At 35.6% G+C, this 25,956-nt stretch overlaps 1 protein-coding gene across 4 annotated transcripts; it reads right to left on the reverse strand.

Moving 5' to 3' along the window:
* LOC109360901 (phosphatidate phosphatase PAH1-like) lies at positions 7,392–13,525 on the reverse strand. 4 transcript variants are annotated; one of them, XM_019606105.1, is made up of 12 exons: positions 13,315–13,525; positions 11,530–13,115; positions 10,861–11,441; positions 10,690–10,763; positions 9,967–10,051; positions 9,327–9,413; positions 8,646–8,718; positions 8,213–8,256; positions 7,970–8,098; positions 7,794–7,892; positions 7,641–7,701; positions 7,392–7,597 (listed from the first exon to the last, which is right to left on the reverse strand). In XM_019606105.1, exons 2-11 carry the CDS (start codon positions 12,971–12,973, stop codon positions 7,648–7,650), a joined length of 2,670 nt encoding a protein of 889 aa, XP_019461650.1. In that variant the 5' UTR covers positions 12,974–13,115; positions 13,315–13,525; the 3' UTR covers positions 7,392–7,597; positions 7,641–7,647. The 4 variants fall into 4 exon arrangements, with proteins under 4 accessions (XP_019461650.1, XP_019461647.1, XP_019461648.1 ...); XM_019606102.1 differs by having other exon boundaries at positions 7,641–7,707; XM_019606103.1 differs by having other exon boundaries at positions 7,392–7,701.

Below are 25,956 nucleotides of genomic sequence, written 5' to 3' on the forward strand. Positions count from 1 at the left end.
GATAGACAGAACCGCATGGTTCCCGCAGCCTTCTCCTTCAACTCTTCCCAATCCAGTTGATCCATGCCCACTGGTTTATTCTCACGCATCGCCTTTGATAGACCTTGTTGAACCAACACATCCTTAACCCTCCTTTGCCATAATCCAAAATTACCAGTCCATCGAACTTCCCCACCTCGAATTTGGCACCTGGGTTAAGAGCCATCTGATACCAATTGTTGGGAACAAACGAACAATCAAATAGTAAAGAGTATAGAGACAAGAGAATAACACAAGAGATTTGATAACGAGTTTCGGTCAATTGTGCCTACGTCCCCGGGAGCGTTGAGCGGCGATCACTATATATTATTAGAGAATAAGGATTAGTGTTTTACTATTCTTCTCCTTGTTACATTAGGTTTACATAACATCAATATATATAGCCCTCTACCCCAACCCCTTTACATCAGCCCAAGCCCATAACTTGTATTGCTGTTATCTAGAGATATGAGTCATTGCACAACACTTAGAATAATGTAAATATAAAATGATATTAATAATGTAAATACATTTTATAATGTCAATAAATCTTCTCTTAATAATTACTACGTAAGTCATATATAGAATGATATAATTATGTAATAGAGAAAGAGAAAATTATATTGATAATGCAAAAAAACTAAACTCATAAACTAATCTGCATAAAAGATAAGTAATGTTTTAAGTTATTCTCTATTTATATATTATTTTTAGTATTATATTTATTTTATAATCATTTTGTTTTTTTTTTTTTGCTAGTTAGTTACTATTTTTAATTAAATTTTGTTTGAATAACTAACATTTTTATCTTTATTATATATCATTAGTTTTCTAAGATTGAATTATTTATCTGTTACATAATTATGAAATAGATATGATTGAGTTTTAGTTTTAATAGTCATTTGATTTTTAAATCGTTGTTCTGAATATTGAATAGCATTTATAGTAATAATATATTAATAACATTTCTCCGATGTAAATTTAATATTCATAATTGCATATATGTAACTGTGTAATCTATAACCAAAGATTAAATATGAAATATATTGGAAACACAATTATCTCAATTCAATTCTTATCATAAAGTTAAAACTAATTGTTAATGGAAGGTTCTAGGCGTCAACAATTATAAGATTCCAATTTTATCAATTCAAATCAAACAAAATAATCTAATCAAATAAAAATCAATATATTTAAAGATTTCTTTCTTTATTATCTTTTAATGTCTTTCAATATATTGGTTAGGTAGACAAATAGAATGAAACTAGATTACAGTTGAAACCAGTGTTGTGAGAACCGGAGTGGACGGTCCGACCAGTCTGACCACTGACCAGACTACAAATCTCTATGGTTTGCGCTCTTAACCGAATGAGAGTTGGACCGCCTCGAACCGAAGAAAGTCTGGTCCGACCATGTTAAACCTGGAAAGTAAACTAGACATTTCACTTAAAAATAAGAAAAAAATGGAACATTACTCTTATATTTTATTTTACTGCGATCCAAAAAAGATAAAAAAATATTACTTCAATATAATTATATATAATTATTAATTACAAATTTTTTTACATGTATATATAACTATATATTTATAGATAAAATTATTAATTATGTATGTAATCACCCGGTCAAACCGAATGGTTTAACTGTTTAAACCATTTAAACCGGTTAAACCTAATACGGGACCTCTCCCGGATTGACATTCGGCTCGGGTTTCACAACATTGGTTGAAACATATAATGAGAAACGGTCATAAATATTAATAGGTCATATTTATGAATCCAATTAGAAATTAAATATTTTCTTTTTGGTACTATTTTTGTTAGTACTATGATACTTAAGATTGATTCCAATGTACGATATCTTTTCATTGAAGTTAATAGGAATTTCGACTTAAGTGTGTATATAAAGTAAAGATTAATGAGTCAAGTTTCTTTACATGAAAAAAATGAGATATCTTATTCATAAAGAAAAAGACTTGCACATTATACTGTAAACCATAATATCTTAGTAAATTTGTTCAAAGTATCTTCAATAACTATTTTTTCAGACAATAGTTGAAGAAATATTTAAGGGTATAATAGTACACATGCTTGTTTTCTTTCTCATCAAAACTTAGCGGCTAAGTTCCTAGACAAAATAGCACCTCAAAGTCCACATGCTTGAGTACATAAATTATAATTCATGAAACAATATATTGTAAATAACACAACACAACAAAGAACAAATTATTCACTATTTTTTATTATATTTAGTTGTTTCATATGGCAATGCATATCTCTTGTTTGAGAAAATAGTAATTCGTTTAAAAATAAAATTCTATAAGCAAAATAACATATGCACATAAAGAAAAAACTAACCTACGTATAATGTTTCAAGGAAGACAATTCACTCTGGAGTAAGAATGAATCTACAAAATAAAAAATCAATGAAAAATTAGTAAGAACATATCAGTAAAATAAAAATAGATCTACAAAATATGAACAAATATATAAAATAAGAACATATCTATAAAATAAGAACAAATCCACGAAATTAACAAAAAAATAATGAAGAAGAAGAGAGAAAAATTGTTGAAGAGAAGAAGAGTGGTGAAATGAATGAGTGAAAAAGTAGAGAGAGAATGAGTGGTGAGACATGAAAGAAATATATGGAAGAGGGAGACTCACTTTAGTTTTTGGAGTGAAAAAGTCATCCCAATTTCAAATCTCTTCATTGAGAAAATAGTAATTTTGTTGAAAGAAAAATCTATAAACAAAATAAGAGATGCACATAGAGAAAAAACTAACATACATAAATGTTTCAAGGGAGACAACTCACTCTTGAAATAAAGAACACATTTACAAAATAAATGAAAAAATCATTGAAAAATCAGTAAGAACATATTTAGAAATAAAAGCAGATCTACAAAATATTAACATATCTACCAAATAAGAACATTTCTATGCAATAAACAAACAAAAACAATGAAAAAGAAGAGAGAAAAATTGTTGGAGAGAACAAGAATAAAATGAAGGATAGAAAAGTAGAAAGGAAAATTTTGAATGTTATTAATGAATGTTTTTGATCTTACGTGTGAGGTTGTACATTAAACGATTGAGATATTTTAAGCGAGAATATTTTACATGAGGTAATGACATGTGTTCCTAACTGACATGACAATAATTTTTTTATTATATTGATATTAGATTGGAAAAATAGATAAAAACTAATCTAAAATAAGAATGAAGATCGTTAGTCCCTTTTGTTCCTTATCTTTATGTGTCAAACCAATAGAATATCACCATTTAGTAAGAAAAACAATTCATTTTAAAATAATTTTTTCAAACACAAGTTTTCCATTTCTCATATGTAATCCTCATTTCAAATGACACCCCAAAGGAAATGTTATGTTGGAGTAGATGAATCATGCTTGACAACAAAGACACTATAATTAAGCGATTGTCTCAGCCTTCACCATTGATGGGAATCTACCATATTCGTATCACGTATTGTGTAAGTGAAGTAGATTTGCCAGGAGGATTATAATAGAGGAGATTACCATTTTATGAGATTATCATATCCTCCCTTCATTGAACATACGAGGATATTCATATTGGCAAACAATATCTTCATTTTTATTCGGTCTCACACATTATTTTATAATTTATTACAACTCCTTATGAAATTAGAACAACATCTATTTTTTCTCACAATTACAAATATTATTCTTATTCTTTTTGGGTCCCATAACATCTACCTTTTTTCCCACAACATCTACTGCTCTCCTTTTTCCTTAGTTAAGAATAACCAAGAATTATTTTTATTTAACAACAAAAGTAAAAAATAAGAATGACACAATGAAGAATTGAATAAAAATATTCTTATTTCGTTAAAAACAACTATTGTAATTGCTCTAAGAGCCATAACGAAGAACAAACATGACAAGGTTGCCCAAGGGGTTTTAGTGGGGTAGGGCTTGCTTTCATCAAGAGGCATCATTTGCCTAGTGACACCATTAATTCCTCAACTAATAACAAATTAAATAATATAATTTTTTTAATTGCTGATATTCAATTAGTTTGGCAAAAAGATACATGAAAAAAGTGGGACAAATAATCTTCATTTTCTATAATAAACCTAATTATTGTTTAAAAACACCATCTCATCTTCAAGCAAGGAGCAGCATATGGGCCCATATTGCCTATCCAAGATATCATTAGTTGAAGACATAGTTTAGAAAACAATTTAAGACATGAGTGTCTTGTCCCTAAATCTTCATCTTCAAAGCTATAAGATTTATATATCACTAAATTATGGCCCTCATTCAAATACAAAGGAAATTGAGTGAGACCCACAGATAGGTCAAACTAGGAAATAATGAGTATTCCACTCTTTAACTTCACCCGGATATAATCAGTCTTCCACTCTTTAAATGACCCTTGCACGAGAGCAAATATAGCTTGACCAGTTTTGGACTAGTTATAAGTCCAGCCTTGCCAACCAACATCATCTTCATCCTTGATAGCATCATGAGTACCTAGAACATCCATAAGAAAATTCTGAAGGTACAATACAACATCAAAATTAAACTTCACAAAACAACTCAAATGCTCCGATGAAGCTCAAAGAATTAGGACACAATTGAGAAGGAGGCACATGCAAATGGCCAAGGGCGAACATCAGACACTCATTTAAGGGTAGGTGAAAACCTGCCTTCTAAAAAAGTGTTTCATGTATATAAAATACTCTATAGTCGTCTTTCATCCACATATCGAGCACACCTTCTCGTGCTCATAGAGTATCTCAGGTATATAATGTATGGACAAAGATCCTCTATTCCAAAAGAATTCTATCTCATGTACCAAGCCAATAAAATATCATAGAATAACATATAAATATTAATTTATGTTATTATAAATTTTACTTTTAATAATATAAAATTTTCCGATTGGACGGGGACACCCAATAGGACAGGTGATCCCCATCCATAATCTATATAAAGTCAAATGAATGGACCAATAGATGGGAATTCCCTAGACTTCTCGGTCAACTCATTTGCATTAATCGCCCACGTCACTATCACAAAGTACAAGATATTCTGCCCAAGACTCAAAATTTCCAACACCTATTTGCAACTTGTAAAAAAAAATTAAAAGACGAATCTTAATCAATTGGGCGCTGGAGAACATTTGCATGTTAGCAAACATAGAAAACTATCCATTTAATGAAGCCCTCCAATGAAGACGACAATCATACATCTCACTTGTTGCACAGGCCGCATCTAAAACATGTTCTCATTTTTATCTCACTTGATGTCCTTATCCAAAATTTTTTTTTATTTAATTAGAAATAAAAATTATAATATCAGAATTATTATTTATACATTATTCTATGAAACTTGATTGACTTGATATATGGGAACAGAATTTTCTTGGACCTCCAAAGAAGAGTAACAAAACTTAACCACCAAATTCTGACGTGGAATGCTCCTAGCCGCTACTTATTATTAACCCCACAGTGGGACGAATATGATTTTCACCTAGAAGGCTAGAACCATTGTGTCACTGCACGCATTACAAAAAGATGGAGGGTTTTTAATAAGCTCCACATAGTTGGTGTTACTATCTTCCTCCATAATCTCGCATCTCGTCAATTCTCTCATTAAAGAAGCCAAAATGAAATGGAAAGAGAAAGTACCCTCTAAACAATGATGGAGCTAAAGGATAGGAAGCTTGAACAACAAAACCTTAATAATGAAAGCATGAAAACAAAGAGAAGAACACAACATAGTGCATGAGTGAATCAGGAAGAATAGAGGTTTCAGAGGAAATTCGCCAAAAGGCAGAAGGAAGATAATTTGCCCTACTTATAAGTTATAGGCTTGAGAATAGGTGACTCAAAACACCAATGTACTCCCAAAATGGAACGGAGGTCACCTCTCAAAAATTATATATAAAATATATTTTTATATTAAAATGTAATTAGTTTGAGAATTTTTTGGGATATGTAATAATAGTTGACTATTGACCTGTTCGATTCCTCAAAAGTTGTAACGATATGACCTGAATAGATTACGTGGACAATATTGTTTACACACGTCTGATCTTATCAACACACATAAGAATTGAAACTTTCCATTAAATCACAACCACCCATGTGTCTAGAAGTTACGACACATTCAATGACAATGACATGTGGCACATTAGAAGGAACAATTTAACAATTGTCTAAGTTCACTAGACACTCCTACAAGTCACTGGAAAAAAATGAAGTCTTCCACCAAAAACGAGAAAATTATATCAATTAAAGGATAAAGCGAACATCTTTTAAGTTTGGTGGCATGTCCGGTTACTATACTCCATGGGCGAATAACCAAACTTTATCATAAATACATCCAATTCATATCAAGGCTTATCACGAACAACCAAAATGGCCTGTGATTCGACCAACCCAAACTTAGAACTGATGTTAAAATATACAAAACACACCCCACTTGTCTAGTTTTACGCACCAGCTAGGACAATGATGATCTCTTAAGAACACTTAAAGACAATTCAAAGTGCAAGCTCACGTATCCTAATTTTACATCGACTAGGGCAATAATGATTGCATAAGAATACTTACGACATTCCAAATGAATTCCTTATGCAATGTCACACTACACAAAACGAAAACATTCACTACCTATATTTTACATTGGACAAAGCATGACAAGCACATAAGAATGCACAAGTTGTCATAATATTATAGAAACTTCATAAAACTGCTCAATAGTAAAAGATGTGTCAACCGAAGAACAAAGTCAAAAACTTATAAAACCCAAAATTAGACCAATAAAAAATAGCCCAAGAAATCGAAAAGATGGCCAGATGCCTGAAGGTCAGAACCATAAAACCCAAATTAGTCCATGATTCGAGCTGACCCATTAAGGCCATCAAAGCGGGTCATATGCATGCTAGACAATTGATTGACAGGAGCATAACCTCAATCATGGCACCATTTGGCCTTCCTTTAGCACAAAGGAAGTTCACCTATAGATAGAGTGAGCCATCTCTATCGGCTTACTCATTATTCTCTCTCACTATTTATTGTCCTATATGAATACTTATTTGAGCATTGAAATCTCTTTTCTGGTACCCACCCAAAACAATCCTAGACCAACGGTCAACCTGGTTTCACTTTACTTCGGTACTCCAAGGTTTGTCCTCAGCTCGGTTCAACCTACCTCAATTAACCCAAGGTTGACATCAAATTTTCAATCCATAGTCACCTCTCCCACTAGACCTAAGAGTAGCTAGCATTATAGATTAAGACTTATGATGAAGTTGCATATCAGATCAAGAAATACAAAATAGACCCAACCCATAATTAGAACTAGAGAAAAAGAATGTTGCTTTGGTAAGCATTTTGCCATTATTCCTTTATCACCCCGAACGTAAAATATACATGGTGTACAATACAATGTAAGTAAAATGTTGAACAATTCTGAAATGGTTCAAAATGAACAATGTTCTACTAAAACTTGCATGTCCACAATGAATTCCAACATAGTAGGACACTCTCTAATCAATATCTGCACAAAAAATGGGTCACATGGGAGGGAATGTCTGGCATTTAGTTAACATCTTCTCATAAATTATGAGCTTTGAACTACTCAATATCTGGCAATGGCATTTTCCAATAATTCCAGGAGTTGAAGTCCTCCTGAAAGAAATACTCAGAAATTAAAAATAAATTTTGTTACTTGTAAACTTCAAACTCGCAATTCTACCCGTGGTCTCGAGATGATTCCTCACCTGCTCGACTAAAGAAGTTGGGGGGAACATGTCATTGACGAGGGTGTGTAACGACGTATAAGATTTTGCGCCGATACGTTGACTAATAGCCACCTCACCCTGTCAGTTTTCATAAGCATTTAGTTCATGTAAGAAAGATATGGTAAGTGTTTTAAGTATTAATTCGTGATGCACACCTTAGGGTTAATAATAAAAATTTTGCCCTTAGGGATTCCAATCTTCCTGTAACTAATTTCATCAGTGTCTCTGTTGCCAAATCCCGCATAGAATGGATTATAATCAGAAGGGAAAAGTCTTTTGATATCCTGCAAAACATTATTTTCAGAACATTATGTTATAATACAATGTTATTAAAAAGATGCCTTCTAATACATTTCAAAATTATATAGTGATATAAGGTTTTGTGTTCTGGCAGTTACCTCTAAACAAGCAATCTTGAACTCGTGAGGTGCTCTTCTAATTACTTCCCATCAATGAAGAGGAAAAACACAATATAACAAGTCAGACACATATCAAAAATCCAATTCCACAAGAAAATAGGACAGACATATAACCAAACAAGTAATGCATACTTATAAAATTTTGGTTATCCAAATAAAAAAGAACAGATTATAATGGATGGCAACATAGATTTGGTACATAAATAATTATACTCCACGTTATAAGTCAAAAGAAAGTTTGCCGAGATTACAGTTATATTATCTTTATTGTACATCAAAAGGTAAGCACAAAATATATATAAGCAGTCACTTCAGTTGAACAGAATGCTTGATATAGCTACCATGCAACTACATATATTACATTGTAGTATCCAATGCAACCTTAACTAGTCTCAGGTTAAAAGTGCCTCACCTTCTCGGTAAAGTGAGGGAAATAATCCATCAGGTGAAATAACAACAGGTCCGTTGGGTAAGGTTTTTCCATCCTGAAAATATACAAAACTTACATATTCAGTTTGGTATTGTTACAATGTTGACTGCATGACATGTGGCCAGAAAACCAAAATATGACAATCGAAAGAAAACATAACAAAGAAATATCTGCATTGTCTTTTCCTCTCTCTCACACACACAGACACATCTAAAATGTATTTGACTAGGCTATTTTGGCTTTTAAGTAATCATTTCATGTTAAGATGTGAAGACAATCATTCCAATTCACCCTTAAGTTATCATTTCAATTTAAAATGATTACTTTAAATACCCATTACAATATATTTCAAGTGCACTACCTTGAAATGATTACTTTCAACAGCCACCTTTGCCTCCCACTACCTTGAAATGACTACTTACACAATCAGTGACAGAAGCATATAAGAAAGTGATGTCTTATGGGTATTAAAAACCAAGATCTGCACTCCTTCACCAAGACTATAAAAGGTGAATGAAAGTTTATGCCAACAATTTTAACTCTTCAAAGAAAACCTCATAGGTTGATTCATATACACAATTCTAGAAGCGCAGAATAACTATTTTTATCAGACATAAGCTTTCATTGATCGCAAAAAACTAGGTTGTTCCAAATTTTCAATACCTGTTTCAGGTTAAGCAAGAAGTTTCTGGTTAGATATGCTTGGACAATTGCACGGGCACTCAGAAAGAGTAGCTGGTATCCATTTTCCTGACATAAAATTCAATTCTAGTATTAAGAAACAAGTCAATGCAACAATAGGTATCATGATAGCATCATGCATGCTATGATGCATTCTACATTAGACAGACAGTAAAAGTTCCATTGTTAACCCCATTAAATGTATTTGGATTCACATTCCAATTAAATGAAATGTGGGAAAAATCTAGTCCTGAGTCTAAGTTGAATAGAAATAGTAATACTAACAATATTACAATAATAACGCTTAAATACTTTTTAGTCCCGTAAGTGTTGTTGGATCGGTCACTACCAAAGGTAACTTATCAGTTATAAAGCTCAAACCACTAATTTGAGAATCATGTAAACATCTGATTTAAGTGACAGGACATGGAAACGTAATGAACAAGCAGCAGCACCAAGAGCGCAGAAATTTAATTCTACATCCACTGTAAAGATTCTTTTTAAAGAAATATCCTTGAAATATTTGTTTCCATTTACATCATCAAATTTTGGGGTAAACAATGCAAATTTAGATGAACTGAACATAAGTTACATTGTGGTATAAATAGAAAAACATATATACCTTAATGGCAGAGAAAAGCCTTGCCACTCCAGATTGTGTCCAATCTTTTCCAACTAAAGGCATGAACTGCCCCAAAACATCAGACCTAAAACAAAGAGAAAACTAAGGTGTTCATTGTGATTCTCAAGCGATAAAGCAACCCATCCTTCTATTCCCTAAATAGTTTTATTTTTTAGTACAACTTTCTTTGAGACATGTTGGTCTAGGAAAAACAGCAAATACAGTGATGTTCGATGTTTTTTTTCTTACACGTCTACTTAGAACAGAGACAAAATGGTATGGGGAAATACCGCTAAAAAGCCACCCAGAATTGTGTTTATCATTACAGATAGACAACCCAAAAAAATGACCATTGTACTGAAGATAGTTAAATGACGAGCAGGATAATTTTATGTAGAATGCACACAAGCAAGTGATAGATGCTTCGGTTCATCCCAATCTAACTATAAGTCATTTAACAGATTATAAGACATCTAAAAATTTGAAGCTTAATATTAAAATCAGATCATGTGACCCCTTTCCTATTTCCCTTCATTTTGTTAAATCTCCATAGCATAAAAAATTATGAAATTTTGCACGATAGGTACATCAATCTCATGTAAAATAGATGTTCAATTGAATGCCTCTCATACAGAAAGTAAAAATGAATGCCAACAGTGAAGTAACAACTATATCAAGTTTAAATGAATATTTAGTAGACAAAAGCGAAATTAGTAGCCTTACTTGGTAATAGTTCCATCAACATCTGAAATTACGATTCTTGTGTTCCAGTGCCATAAGTATATATGAGCATCAACCTGTTATTTTAATTAAACTTTCTCTCTTAAATAAACATAACCAAGCTGCATTATATAACTTCGTGTAGGAACTTGGGCAGTCAATGAATATAAAAACCTGTTGTGTTCCAAGAACCCTTGTAGAGAAACTGAAGGTTATCAAATTTTGACCATCTTTGAGATTCAAGGATGCTATCTGCTCATTGGTGGGAACATTTGTCCTTACAAGTTGTTTACGGGGGGATCCCTGGGTACTGGATGTCGGACTTGGCTCTATAAAAAATCCAGACTCGGAATCTAGAAATATGTCATCATTTGATGAGTTGCTGTTAGTGTGCTCAATTGTCTTGACCTTTCGAAAAGGAATAGGCCAAAGTCTCCATCTGCGTCCAGATGAAGGTGATCCAGGATTACCGTCCCTAGACTTCTCTGCATAATCCTCTTCCACAGGAATTGTATCTTTGGACTCATCAGGTAAATCCAAACCAAATACAGCCATTCCAAGAACAAGAGGAGCAGCCTTTTCCCATGTCAAATACCTATGTTTAAACTTGACAACAAGATTTTGATTCTTAATTAATGAAGGCGCAGAACTTGTAAAGTCCACTGCAGATATCTTATGTGCTTCAAACACTTCAGCAGCAGCTACTAAACCCATACCCGCCTTAAGTTCATGACCACATAATGAGATCTCAAATCCTGCAAATTACAAGATAAACAAAAGTAAATAAATAATCCACTAACATATAAAAAATACAGAAATAGTTCGCAGCGCAAATTGTCTTACCCAAAGCTGAATGAATTTGGTCCTCTTTATTTGAAGTCTCTATTTGAGGTTCCACTACCTTGCTTTTATTACTCATGTCTTCAAGTGCAGGGATTCGTTGATTCTCATCTACCTCATTATCTGACACTGTCTTGCCAACATTTTCATCATTCCATTCAGTATCACTAGTAGCAGAATGAGCATCGGGAACAATTTCAACTTCTCCTGTTGCATTTCTCTCAACCTCTTCAAGTCCCAATTCTGATTTTGGAGATCTGTGGCCATTGGAAGAAGTAAAACCACCAGAAAGAGATACCTTGTCAATGTTTTTAGATTGGACAATGCTCTCTTGTTCATTTTCATAAAGTGGACTGCCTGCAATAGATTCCTCTGCCAAAATTTGAACCTCCAATGATGAACCTCGAACTAGTACATCAGCATTTCCAGCCTGCTGACCAAGTCCTTGCAGCTCCAAACAGCTATTCAAAACATTCTCCCTCTCTACACCAGATGCCACGCCTTCAGAATCAGTTTGCACGTTAAGATCTTGATTTTCAATCCCCAAGGTTTCCCGTGCTTGACGAATATGTCCCTCCCCTTCCTTGCTAACCTCCAACGGGATCTCAGAAGTATTATCAACACCAACAGTGTCACACTGTTTGGGTGAAACATTAGCTGCTGGAGCATCCAGCTGAATAATGTAATCAGCAGCCCAAGCATTTTCACCAGAACCAAACTCTTCACCTTCACATAAGTCAGTCTCTTCAGCTGGGCCGAGATGAAATTGAGGATTTCTTAACTGCACATTCTCCTCATTCTTCTCTGATTCTGAGATAGGGACCGTCAATACATGACCATCAACACTCACCAAGACCATCTCTGGATGGGAACCATGTGAGTCCTCAAAATTTTCTCCCTCTAGACTCTCATATGCATTACACCCATATTCTGGCAACTCAATTGGATCTTCGAAAGAAGATCGGTCATCTTGGAAATCGCAAAATCTCCTATCACCATCAGATTCTGCCCTTTGAATTCGAGGCAACTCGGAGGAATCACCTTCACCTTTCAATTGAAGCACCACAGAATCAGAGACACTATGATCAAGTCTATGCACGTTACCAAGAAAACTATTATTTTCATTATTAGAATCTTGAACAACCCCATTGTCCTCAACTCCTTTATCATCATCCACCTCTTTGATAAAATAAGCCTCCCCGGAATTATCAAGATACATATGAAAATTAGCTTCAACACCATTAACATTTATCCGAACAATTTTCTCCGCGCCTTTAAGTACACCTTGAAATTTACCAAACCTAACATACCAAGGGGTGCTCCGAAAAGTCCCATCTTGCTGCTGAACAACAATCACATCAACAGCCCCACCAAAAGGGTGAAAAGGAGTAGCAACTGAGTACACACCTTGGGTTATCAAGCTTCCAACTTTTCCTACCACATTCATTTTTTTCTTGTACCAAAAAATATACAAACCAACTTCAAAGTCTAACCCTTTCTTTCAATGAAAACAACCCCAATCATACACATATAATGTTCCTTCCAACACTTTCCACTGGTTATGGTTCTTGATAAAAAAAACAATAGCACTGCATGGCATACAATAGCTTAGAATAAGATTAAAAAAATTAAAAAAACAATAGCTTTAAACAAAATGAATAACTGATAAAATGTAAAATAAAAAAATACAAAAACAAAAAAGAACAAAACTTTATCCCACCCAAGTTAAAAAAATAAATAGGCATTGAGAATTGAAGTTGAAAACAGAAAAATTCAAGATAGACTTACAAGATTCAGAACCAAAACTCTTGGGGCTTAAAAATTGATGGGGATTTCGATTTTTTTGTTCCCTTTATTTATGTAGATGATGTTGAATTCTTGTGCTACCGTTTGATGATGCTGTTAATCCTCCTCCAAAAAAAATTATTGGAGGCTTCCAAGTATGAACAATGAACTGTTGGAGGATTTGGACACAAAAAAATAGCGGTTTTAGAAAATGAATTAAATAGTTATTCATTCACACGTATAACTATAGAAGGTTCAATTACTCCATTTTTGCCACCATATTACGGAAAACACCTTTGCCGGATTAATTTATGGTATACGGGATATTTTGGTCATTTTACTGGTTTTGCTGACGGAACAGAAGCACCGACCTCTTAGTCTGTGTATTGTTTCAAGTGTAAAATTCAATGAAATCGTGTTCGAATGACGAAAATACCCTTTTCGTTGCCATTGTTTAATGGATAGATGTGAAGATCAGACGCTTGTTGAACTCAAAATAAGGTGAAGCTATTTTAATACTGATACAATATAATAATTATATTGATTATATAATTATATCGGTTAAAATTGCAAACTAGTTTTCATTTAAAATTATTAAATTTATGAAGGTGATTTAATTATAACCAAAATATTGTTTGTTTATAATTCTAAAATAGAACCTACTGTAAAGTTACATACTCTATTTTAACAAATATTAGTATAATAGATTCTACTATAAAAATATTTATCATTTTATTTATTAGTTTTTCAACAAAATATTAATATAATATATATAATTTCATAAATATACCGCTTAATTTATCCGTAGCCGAGCACATTTGATAGATATTACGGTATTAATAAAATGTGCAGTGTTTGGAAAAAGTTAACATATTTTATTATGCACGAGTTGAAGAAAATTTTGAGCACGTGATTTGCTAGATGAAGGTGCAAGGAAAGTGGATGAAGAAAAAACAGATGTGGGAATGATTTAATGTGTGTTCTTTCATGTTTTTTATAAATAATATGACGTGCTAACTTTGCTATCCACAATAAGAAAATTCAGATAATAGTGAACCTTTCACGTTTTCTTTTTAAAATTTTCAAGTTTCAACATCGTGCATGGAACTAAGATGCATGACTACATGAGCCCCATCTAATAAAAAATGAGAGTAAAACATATGTACATTTATATATATTATGTATATTATTATTTATTTATATTATTTTTTAAGAGTTAAATAATATTAAAAATGAATGGTAGATGATGAATTGATGATATATAAATTTTTTACATTTTTTCTCAAAAAACTTTTAGATATAAACTAAAGAATATGTTATTTGCAAAATGGTTTTGTTGTTTTTAAGAAGTTTTATTTGTTTCAAAAAACGTACAAGAAATGAATTTATCCTCTAACTTTTTTTTAAACTGAGTCTTGTAATTTTTATTCGTCCTGAATCGTTGAAGTGAACCAAATTTTTTTCTCTTTTCTTCTTTCTTAATCCTTTTTCTTTCTTTTCTTTACACTAAAGTATCCAAAATAAATCCATTGAAAAATATATCACAAGAAATAAGACAACACCAACAAAAGTTATTTCTTTCAGATTCAAACTCAACGTAAAAAAGAATAGGTCTTATTCTACCCCGGATACATCCAGGCTCTTCCCAATCCGCCTCGAGTATCTAGTTCGATATTCTCCATCTCGTAATTATCCGCCTCGAATGGGACCACTTGTGGCAGGTTCCATAAATGCTTCTGACACGATATTAATGCATCTAATCCATCATTTAATGCACCTCTAATCCTGTAATTAATGTGTCGTTGACTCGCCTTTAATATCAATTGACAATCCACCTGCCACGCTGGCTGCACATTCCACCTCCCCCGGCAACTCGACAAGAGTAGATTTTTAGGGTAGGCAATGACGGCCCAGAGTACCTCTATTGTACCCGTTAAGTGCTAGCCAATGGCCAGACGCCACCTCAGCCTTTCCCAAACTCTATAAATAGAAGAGACCACACAAAGAGTATAATTAATTCTCATTCTCTTATTTATTGTTACAGTTGTTGCTACTTGCTCTAACTTCTCTCTTATTTACTCCTTTTATCTCTCTAAAACACACTACTGACTTGATCCTGGGAGAACCTTTTCGGGTACCTCCCCCGACGGGTCCAGATGATACTCCGACCAAGATTTCCAACCTCTTGCATTCTACCGGACATCCATCACCGACCATTCCCTCATAATACAAAAGAACATTGGTGTCGTTTGTGGCTTACCTAAAACATGGTGACCATCCGTAACCAAGCTCAACCACCTAGTCAAGCAGAACCACTCAACACAAACATTCCCCCAAACAACAACACTCCTTCTGTTGATCCTCCAACACTAGTACAACCATCTCAATAGGCCAGCCAAAGTCATCCCTCCAATCCCACCCTAGAAGCATCTACTACCCAACAACTTCTCCAAATGATCCAAACTCAAGGCCAGATCATCTAACAGCAAGCCCATCTACTAGCCGAGCTTCGCCAACACAGACCTGAACCTAATAATAGACCCTCGCGGCCAGTTGCCGATGAGAACTCTGCAGAATCCGCTGAAGCTTCCAGGCTCGTAGCTCCCCCAAACACAGAAACCACCCAGATAACCCATCCCTCAGACAATAGCTCCTCACGAGCAAGACACCCTTTCACTAAAGCAATCATGTCTTCACCACTCCCTAAACATTTAACCCGCCCCAACAACATCGACCAATATGATGGAACCATGGACCCACAAGATCATTTAGATGCCTTTGAGGCCTCGATGCTTTTCCATTGGGCGACTCACCCTATCATGTGACGAGCCTTTCATCTCACTCTAAAATGCGCTACCTTGTAGTGTTTTATACAGTTGGCACCGAATAGAATTGATCAGTGGGCCACTTTCACCAATGGATTCAACATCCGGTTCACAACAAGCAAAGAACAACCCCGTTCTTCATACACCCTGTCCGGTATACAGCAAGAATCACATGAACCTCTTCGAGCTTATCTAGACAGGTTCAACACGTAGGCCATGGAAGTATGCACCTTGAGCCCAGAGATGGCAGTACATATCCTGGTAATAGGACTGCAGGACGGCCTCTTCAGGCAGGAGTTGGCCAAGTACTCAAACCTCACCTTGGAAGAGCTCTGATCCAAAGCCCACCAGTTCATTAATCTAGAGGTAACCCATCCTAACCGCACACCATCCAAGCATAGAGAATAACAACTCCCCTCACGAGAAGCCAAACGACCAAAAACACATGACCACCCCGACAGCCCAAAAAACCCAAATACACTTCCTACACCCCCTCAACGCTAGTCACACTAGGATTCTGCAAGAGGTTATTGCCACTCATTTAGTCCAACTCCCCAAACCAACCCGAGCAGAAAGCTGGGGACCCAGGATTGCTCCAAATACTATGATTTCCACACCTTCTTTGGACACATCACATAAGAGTGTACCCAGCTGCGGGATACTATTGTAGACTTGATTCAAGTCGATCACCTCCAACAATTAATTGCTCAGGCCCGCCAAGGGAAATCACCACCTCTGTGTCGATCCAGTCCCTCTCGGAGACGTTCCCCCCAAAGGCTCAACAGGAACGCCCTCCGAATAGGGATCGAGGAGACCGACACTGCCCCAACAACCAGCGGCAATGGAGTCCAGTGGACATCAACACAATATCGGACGGACTCGCCGCTGGTGGTACATCCAGGGCAGCCCCAAAAAGGTATGTTCAGGAGTTCATGCAATCAAATGTCCAGAACTCTCGCTAGTATCATGATCATCAGGAGGCACCCCCGATCTCATTTGACGATCGTGATTATGAAGGTGTCATTCGTGGTCATGACGATCCCCTCATCATCACCGCCAAAATGAATAATAAGAAGGTTGGGAGGTTGTTTTTCGACTAGGGTTTTAATGAAGAATACTTATGAAGACAAAGCTTCAAGAAATTAGAATCTAAGTCTTTAGGTACTTCTATTCTTATAATCTAATCTATACACTTAGTAGTAATACTCAAAAGTATTTTATAAAGAAAATTGATAAACACAAGTATAAATGAAAACAATTTTCAAAATATTGTGTAACAGGTTACTATGATTAAGTAACAGGTTACCGGAACTAAGTAACAGGTTACATGAGTCAAAAACGAGTTATCCAACAAAAATCGACCAGGGTAATTGATTACACCATGTAGGTAACCGATTACACAACACGGTAAATAATTACCCAGTTGGACAGAACATTTGGATAATCGATTACACCTTTTGAGTAATCGATTAATACTTGTGAAAATTAATTTCTCAGTTGGACAGACTTGTTGGGTAATCGATTACTGAGAGTTGTTACACTAGTTTTCAGATTCAAACCACACAACTTTAAACCCAAACAAAATGATTTCATTCCAAACGAATCCTACCTTTTCATAGAGGTATTCTGGTTGATTGGAAACTCTATATAAAGGCTTTGAAACTTATTTTAAACACACACATATACATAACATAACTCAGATTGAAATCAATTATTAAATCTACAAATTTCTAAAATATGTGTTCTACACTTGGTGCAACTTGTTCATAACTTTCAGAACTTGATTTACAAAGTTGCCTTAAGTGTTATTACAAGGTATTCAAACCTTCTGAGCATTAGTACTAAAGTATACATTGAGTTATTGGATTGCAAGATTTTTTAACTTCAAAATCTTGTAAAAGCAATCCACTGCTATTGTTAAACATTTTTTTTCATTCAAAGTATTGAGTTACTTTCTTTCACTAGGGTATGATAAGAAAGGGGATAGAGTCACTTGGAAATGGTATTTTCCAAAAGTGATATAGGTGTTAGAGAGTAAGTAAGGTACAAAGGAATCTCGGGGTGAGAAATAGTAATTGCTACTCTTAATATCTAGTGAAGAAATCTCTTGTGCTGCAAGAGTATTGGATGTAGCCTTCGGTGGACAACAAGATGAACCAATATAAAAACATATGTGTACTCTCTTCTCCTTTATCTATTTACATTTACTTGATTATTTATGCATATCATTTTATGCTGCTATTAACTCTTGAATTGTGCAGAAAAATCAGTCATAATTTTTAAACAACTAATTCAACCCCCCCCCCCTTAGTTGTCATGTCAGTCTTACAATTGGCACCAGAGCTTTTTTTGAGTAATTTATTCTCAAAACTGATCTTATTTCGAAGATAGCCACAAGATCATTTCTAGGAGAAGGTTCCAACATCAATCGCCCTCCATGTTTTGTTGGGGAATGCTACGACTTCTAGAAGAACAGAATGAGAATCTTCATAGAGTCTCAAGATCTAGACATTTGGAATGAAATTGAGGAAGGACCGTATGGGTAAAAAATTACTCCAACAATATTGCCCAAAAATGGCTAAAAATATTATGTGTAATGTAAATTTCCTTCATTTACATTTGATTCCTTTTCGGGATATCACGTTAAGTAGCCTAAAATTCGGAAAAAGCAACAATTGTTACCTAGTGGTAACCGAAAGCCACTGAAGATCAGGCAGCATCCATCTAGTAGCTCTCTTTCCTAGTAGGAATTTGAGCACATCGTCTCTACTCCATCTCCTAGTAGATGGTCCAGCATCAGTGGGTCCGTGAGGAATCACAAACTGAATGGATGGTGCAGTAGGTTCAAATCTCTGATCAGGTAATGTGAAATAAGCCTCCAAGTTCGCATGTTGTGAAGGAAAGCACATCGTAGAGCTATCACAAACCATCTCTAGCTCTAAGGCAGAAGGGCCTGTGTAGGTGTATCGATGTCCATCACTGCTCCAAGTTCCCTCCTAGGACAATGAGAATTTGTAGCTCTGAATCCTCACGGTACAGTCCATCTGAACGAGAACATGAACCAAAGACAAGCAGAAAGAAGAGAAAAGAAAGATGAGTAAGACATCTAATGAATATTATTCATTGACAGCATGGAATTACACAAAATATCACATCCAGACAGACACGTACAATATACACAATATAGATCACAGGCATAATGCACAATGATAAATGATGTTATAACTCGGATCATGAGGATCAATATACACGATCTCAAAGTATAAATGTTATGCTTATTTTATCCATCCTTACACCAATATCCTCCCAATATACTATTCGAAAATAACCAAGAGTACAGGTCCCAAAACAAGCCGATTTGATCGCACCAAAAATTATTCCTCGCAAGGATATATGATCAATCTATTCTGAAGAATTGTCCATTTCAGGATGGTGTCGTATCAAACACTTTCTGGACATCCCTCTTAATGATCTTGATTGCAAAGAAGGGTTGTCAGGGATCATCTAGTTTGTGCCGTGAGAATTGTCCGATCCAACAGAATACCTCATCCAGGAATACAAGGGACTCGTCTCACCTAGACTCATCCTCAAGATTTTGCTGACGAATGACTGCCATCACCGTTCCTCTCAACATCACGAGGCTCGTTTGCCTCCTGTAAATTTCATCTCCACTACTTCATTATTTATAATGAGTATGGGCACTTACCGAAGTTAGCGCTGATTAAATCTTTCAATTAGTCTTTTATATCGATCGGTCCATCCTAAGACATCTCCCAAAGGAATGCTTCTTGTGGGACCCGATCTTACATTATCACGTAATATAGGAATAACATCTCTACCACTACGAATCATCGCTGAAATATCCTAGACAACCCTATGGCCAAACCTCTTACGGTTAGACAACCTTGCTGCGAGATATCATGTAATCCTTTTTAGGCATCGCTTTGCTTATGATATCATCGTTGGAATCCTTGCTCGCATAAGGTGCAAGAACAAAAGTAAAAGTATAAGTTTGTTGGTTTGGGCATCGGGCTCCTCGTTCTAGCCACAATCTCTCCCAATTATTAAATATAATTCTCACTCAAGCTATGGTTATTGCCTAAGCAATCAATCAGTCAAAAATAGTCACATTATGGTTTGTATCTCGCTCGGGCGAGAGATTGTTGTTCAAGCAATAATTTCATCAAAACAGACTCAATTTCCTACATGGTTCTCGCTCAAGCAAGGGTTTTGTCGCTCAAGCTAAAAATCCACCAAAAACTGGTCAAAATCACCCTCTAGGTCTCGCCTGGGTGAGGTACTGTCGCTTGGGCGCCCAAAACTGCCCAGAACATGCCAAATGTCTGCCTGGCCTTCGCCCAGGTGAGAACCACTCGCCCAAGCGAGGCTGGCTTCTCTAGGTAACAATTGGGCCTCTCATCCAGTGCTTCTCCCTCTCCCAAGCGAGGGTAGTCCAATTTCCAGGACTATTTCCTCACCCTTGTGGGCTACCGGATCGAAAATCCCTGCTGTTTTTCGATCCCTACGTGTTTTAGTTTTTCAAGTGGTGTTCCTTCATAGATAACAACCACAATATTTGATATTTTAATCTATCCTAGGGAATATAGCTTAAGAAATCATCCGTACTTAATCTAGGCACACAATCATTTGGTTAAGTACGTGTTTCTAAAACAAAAACAAATATAACTCCCAACTTTTGAGGTCGTTGGCAGATCTGGGTGCATATTCGGACACCATTATGTCACGATGTATTCTCCCTCACTTTGGGTTGTAGTGCGTTTGATCTCCTTTACGTGAATGCGTAGGTTGTCTGACTTTGAAAGCTTTGAAACTAAATACAAAAATCTCAATCAGTGATTTGCGAGTTAAATCGTTTACCTGCTAACTCTAAGGTAACGACATCATTTTAATCCATTCTAAAAACATCCGAGACTTTCATCCATCCGGTCCAAGATTCATATTCTTGAATAATCCTTGTCATTCATGATTCCTATCGTGGTCATGATCATTTGAACACCTTTTTACAAGGATTGATCTCATGATCAAAACGACATTTTAAATCAACCATCCTTGATTTTATCATCATCTCTTTTCATCAAAATCAACATATGCATATATTTTAAACACTAACATAGCCCCATGAACAACATGTTAGGTATAAGTAGACAGAACACACCTAGAAGGGGGGGGGGGGGGTTGTTGAATAGGTGTCCGGTTACCAATTACCGTTTTTTGCATTGAAGCCATATTCTGTAAAAAAAAAACCCCGGTTAATCGATTAACAAAGTGTCTTAATTGATTAACTCACAGAAAACAACAAGTTGTGAAGTGGCTTATTGCTCAGCCACTCACCGATAATCAGATACAGATAAGGTAAATATACTTGAACATAATTAAAGTCAATATGGCAATCTTACTGTACACAGATTATCAGCTAAAATTAGGCAATTATTACAACTTGAAATTAAACAGATTAAGGATAGAAAAAGACTACTACAGGGAATTTTATCCTGGTTCGTTTGCAGGCCCACTTGCAAACTACATCCAGGCCTCCCCTTCTGACCTCAGTAGATTTTCTTCACTAATATTGAAAAGAATGTATTTTTACATGCACACTTCCAATACACTAACTTAGATGCTCCCTTCTTGAATCGAAGAACCTAATTTCTCGGTTTGAATCACCTAATCGCCTAAGAAAACCTTTCTTACGATCTAGCCCCAACCAATAAACATTCTAAACTCAAGACCTCTAAGCCTTGGTGAAGACTCACTGAGTCTCTTTGATGGTACGACACCAAGAGACGATTTCCCTTATTACAACACTAAAAACAGTACAAAAAACAGTACAAAAAACAGAGTATTATCAAGCACAATATAGCTCAAAATATCACAATTAAATCTCAGCTAAAAACTCTATACAAGACTCACAAGTAAGCACGAATATGCATGAGTTAATTGATTTGTGAAAACAGAGAATTTCTATCCCAGAATTCTTCTAAAGAAATGCAATAATCATGTAAAAGAAGATAGCAAATGTTAACACATTAATCACATGAAATTAGATCACAATTAAACCCTAAACATGATACTATCTCTCACTATCTCACTATGCATTTCTCTCTGCCTAAAATGACACAAATGAGCATGAAAAATATGCAACTTAGCAATTCAAAAATGAATGATATGATATGTATGGTGCAAGACCTAAAAATATAGTTTATATAGAAAAGCTTTCGGATACCCAGTTAATCGATTAAGTTTCCTTTCAATCGATTAACAGGCTGTTGAGAACGGTTGAGAATAACTGAATTCAATTTTGCAGTTATCTGTTAAAACTGATTTAACATTAATCGATTAACTCATTACTTAATCGATTAACTGGCATATTTTTCAGTTAAATGATAAAATGGTAAACTACCTATATGTTATGCTTACGATGCACAAATAACATGTATGATTTATGCATGAACATATAATAATCTAGATGGCATGTCTCATGTAAATGATTTGATTATTTTACGAGTTGTGAGAATTGCACCTAGGTTTACGTAACCTAGACTCAATATCACAGTCCCTCTCAACATCACGGGACTCGTTCGTCTCCCTTAAATTTCCTCTCCACTACTTCATTATTCATAATGAGTATGCACACTAACCGAAGTTAGCCGATTAAATATTTTAATTAGTCTTTTATATTGATCGGCCCATCCTAAGACATATCCCAAATGAATGCTTCTTGTGGGACCTGATCTTATGTTATCACGTAAGATAGGAATAACATCCCTACCACTATAAACCATCGCTGAAATATCATCGACGGCCCCATGGCCAAGCCTCTTACAATCAGACAACCTCATTGTGTGGTTTCATGTAATCCTTTTTAGGCATTGTCTTGCTCACGATAACATCGTCGGTATCCTTGCCCGCATAAGGCGCAAGAACAAAAGTAACATTATAAGTTTGTTGGTTTGGGCATTGGGCTCCTCGTTTGAGCCACAATCTCTCACAATTATTAAATATACTTCTCACCCAAGCTAGGGCTATTTCCTAAGCAATCAATCAGTCAAAAACAATCACATTATGGTCTGTTTCTCGCTCGGGCGAGTGATTGTCACTCAAGCGATAATTTCATTAAAACAGACTCAATTTCCTGCATGGTTCTCACTCAATCAAGGGGACTGTCGCTCAAGCTAAAAATCCATCAAAAACTGGTCAAAATCACCCTCTGGGTCTCGCCCAGGAGAGGTACTATCGCTCGGGCGTCTAGAACTGCCTAGAATAGGCCAAACGTCTGCTAACTCTAAGGTAAAGATATCATTTTAATCCATTCTAAGAACATCCGAGACTTTCATCCATCCGGTCTAACATTCATATTCTTGATCCATCCTTTATCCTCAAAAGTCTTGTTCATGATTCCTATCGTGTTCATGATCATTTCAACACCTTTTTAGAAGGATTGATTTCATGATCAAAACAACATTTTAAATCAAACATCCTTGATTTCAACATCATCTCTTTTCATCAAAATCAACACATGCATATATTTTAAACACTAAAACAACCACATGAACAACAATATTTCATGGTTTCAAAACAACGATTTCTATATTCACAAAAACTCGTTTTATGATTTATTGGATAAAACAAGAGATATGAAGATTATTCGAAAATTTTGACGGTTGAAAACGTTTGTAACATGTGTATAAACATCATACTAAAATCTTGTAAACAACTAACGGTTAGATTTCTAAGAGATTAGGAACAAAGAGCTAAGTACTTACCTTGGAGTTCTTGAGAAAAATCTGAATGAAGAAGAGAGAAATGAAAAGAAGAGCCAAGGGTTCTCCAAGTTAAATGGTCATTTAAGGTGCAATGAATCAGATTTTGGAGAGGCAAGCCAAGTGTTATCTAACTATAGTGGCTCTTTTAGAAGGAATTGAATCAGATTTAGGGAGGCAAGCCAAGGGTTTCCAAGAGTAAATGGTGAAAGGGCAAATGAAGGGTTTAAGGGGTTTAGTATAAAAGATGTGTATTTTTGCTTGCTTGCCCAGCAAGTTTCATTCGTGAAAGTGAAGTGACTTCTTTGGAAAAACATTCGCGATGAGACTCGGCTGGATATTAAAATCTTTCGATTACGGTTAGAATTTCGGAATGCCGAATTCATAGTAGAAAAATATTTAGAAATGCGACACAGACAACTTGATATCTATCCTGATTCGAAATAATATTTCAAAGTTAATGGCACATTCGGAATTCAATTCCGAGCTACGAAACTCAAAAACATGTTACTCGGCCGAATTTGGGTCCGACGGCAGTCCAAAAACTTTCTGTCACATAAAATTACGAAAATCTACCACAAAATAGAAATTTACAAAACAAGACTAACACTAAACTACGGTTTAGCCTAAATCATTACCGATAAATTTCTAAAATTATTTTTTGTTAAAATAAATAATTAATAAAACTACACGAAAATTCATGATGTTACTCAGTTCATGGTTCACAATAGTACAAGGATGTTTATATCGCCAAGGCTTTTCTGCTCCCAAGCTTAAATGCTTTGGCCCCGATAGGGCACAATATGTCCTCCAAGAAATTCACGAAGGAAGTTGTGGTCACCAGCTCGGCATGATATCATTGACCAAAAAAGTACTTCGGGCATGGTATTATTAGCTGACCATGGAAAAAGATGCCTCTGAGTTAACCACGAAATGCATACCATACCAATTGTTTGTTGATCTTCACAATGCCCCGCTCGTAGAGTTGACAACCACCATGACCCCATGGCCAATCGACAGATGGGGTATGAACATCCTAGAACCATTCCCATCAGCAGTCGGATAACTTAAGTTCTTGATAATGGTAGTGGATTACTTCACTAAGTGGATCAAAGCTGAGTCGTTATCCACTATCACAACAGCCAACATCCGAAAATTCATCTGGAGAAACATTATAATGCAGTTTGGAATACCGGTCGCGATTGTCACTGATAATGGGACTCAATTTTCGGACCGAAAGTTCGGAGAACTGTTTTCGGGTCTTCACATCAAGCAACACTTCACTTCGGTTGAACATCCTCAGAAAAAAGGTCAAGCACAAGCAGCTAACAAGGTCCCCCTATGAGGAATAAAAAGAAGATTACACGAGGCCAAGGGAGCATGACCGGAACAGTTACATCATGTGCTCTAGGCTTACCACACAACTCCACACTCCACCATCGAGGAATCACCTTTTAACCTGACTTACGGGGCCGAAGCCATGATCTTGGTAGAGATTGGTGAGCCCACCTAGCGGACGGTGTACTTTGATGAAGCCGCCAACTCGACTAACTTGAGACACAACTGGGACTGGATAGAAGAGAAAAGAGACCGAGCTAGAATTAGAGCAACCACCATCAAAAGAAGGACCACTGAAAAGTATAACTTAATTGTGATACCACAAGACTTCGAGACGGGCAGTTTAGTACTCAAGAGGGCCGACATTGACAGAACCAAAGGCAAGCTAGTACCTAATTAGGAAAGGCTCTACCGAGTAACTAGCAAAACCAGCAAGGGAGCCTACAAAGTTGAAGACCGGACAGGAAAAGAGATCCCCGTACTTGGAATGCGACAAACCGATGATAGTTTTTGCTTAGAAAATTTTAAGTTTTGTGTATCAGACCTTTAAATGGTTGAGAAAATAATATAATCAAATCCAACTTATATGTTAACGAGGTATTATTCAGATGATTTTTATAGGCCATAGTTGGGCGACCTATGATATGCCCCTTAGAGGCGTGCGCAAGTCCCCCTCTAATAGCGGTTCAATCTACAAACCCAAG

This window comes from Lupinus angustifolius, chromosome LG11, assembly GCF_001865875.1.
Source record: "Lupinus angustifolius cultivar Tanjil chromosome LG11, LupAngTanjil_v1.0, whole genome shotgun sequence".
Classification (NCBI taxonomy): Eukaryota; Viridiplantae; Streptophyta; class Magnoliopsida; order Fabales; family Fabaceae; genus Lupinus; species Lupinus angustifolius.

Coding starts and splice junctions, on each gene's coding strand:
- LOC109360901 (XM_019606102.1), bottom strand. CDS start 12,973: ATGAATGTGGTAGGAAAAGTTGGAAGCTTGATAACCCAAGGTGTGTAC. Junction 10,052..10,689: donor GTTGATGGAACTATTACCAA/GTAAGGCTACTA, acceptor TCTTTGTTTTAG/GTCTGATGTTTTGGGGCAGT. Junction 8,099..8,212: donor TCAAGATTGCTTGTTTAGAG/GTAACTGCCAGA, acceptor AATGTTTTGCAG/GATATCAAAAGACTTTTCCC.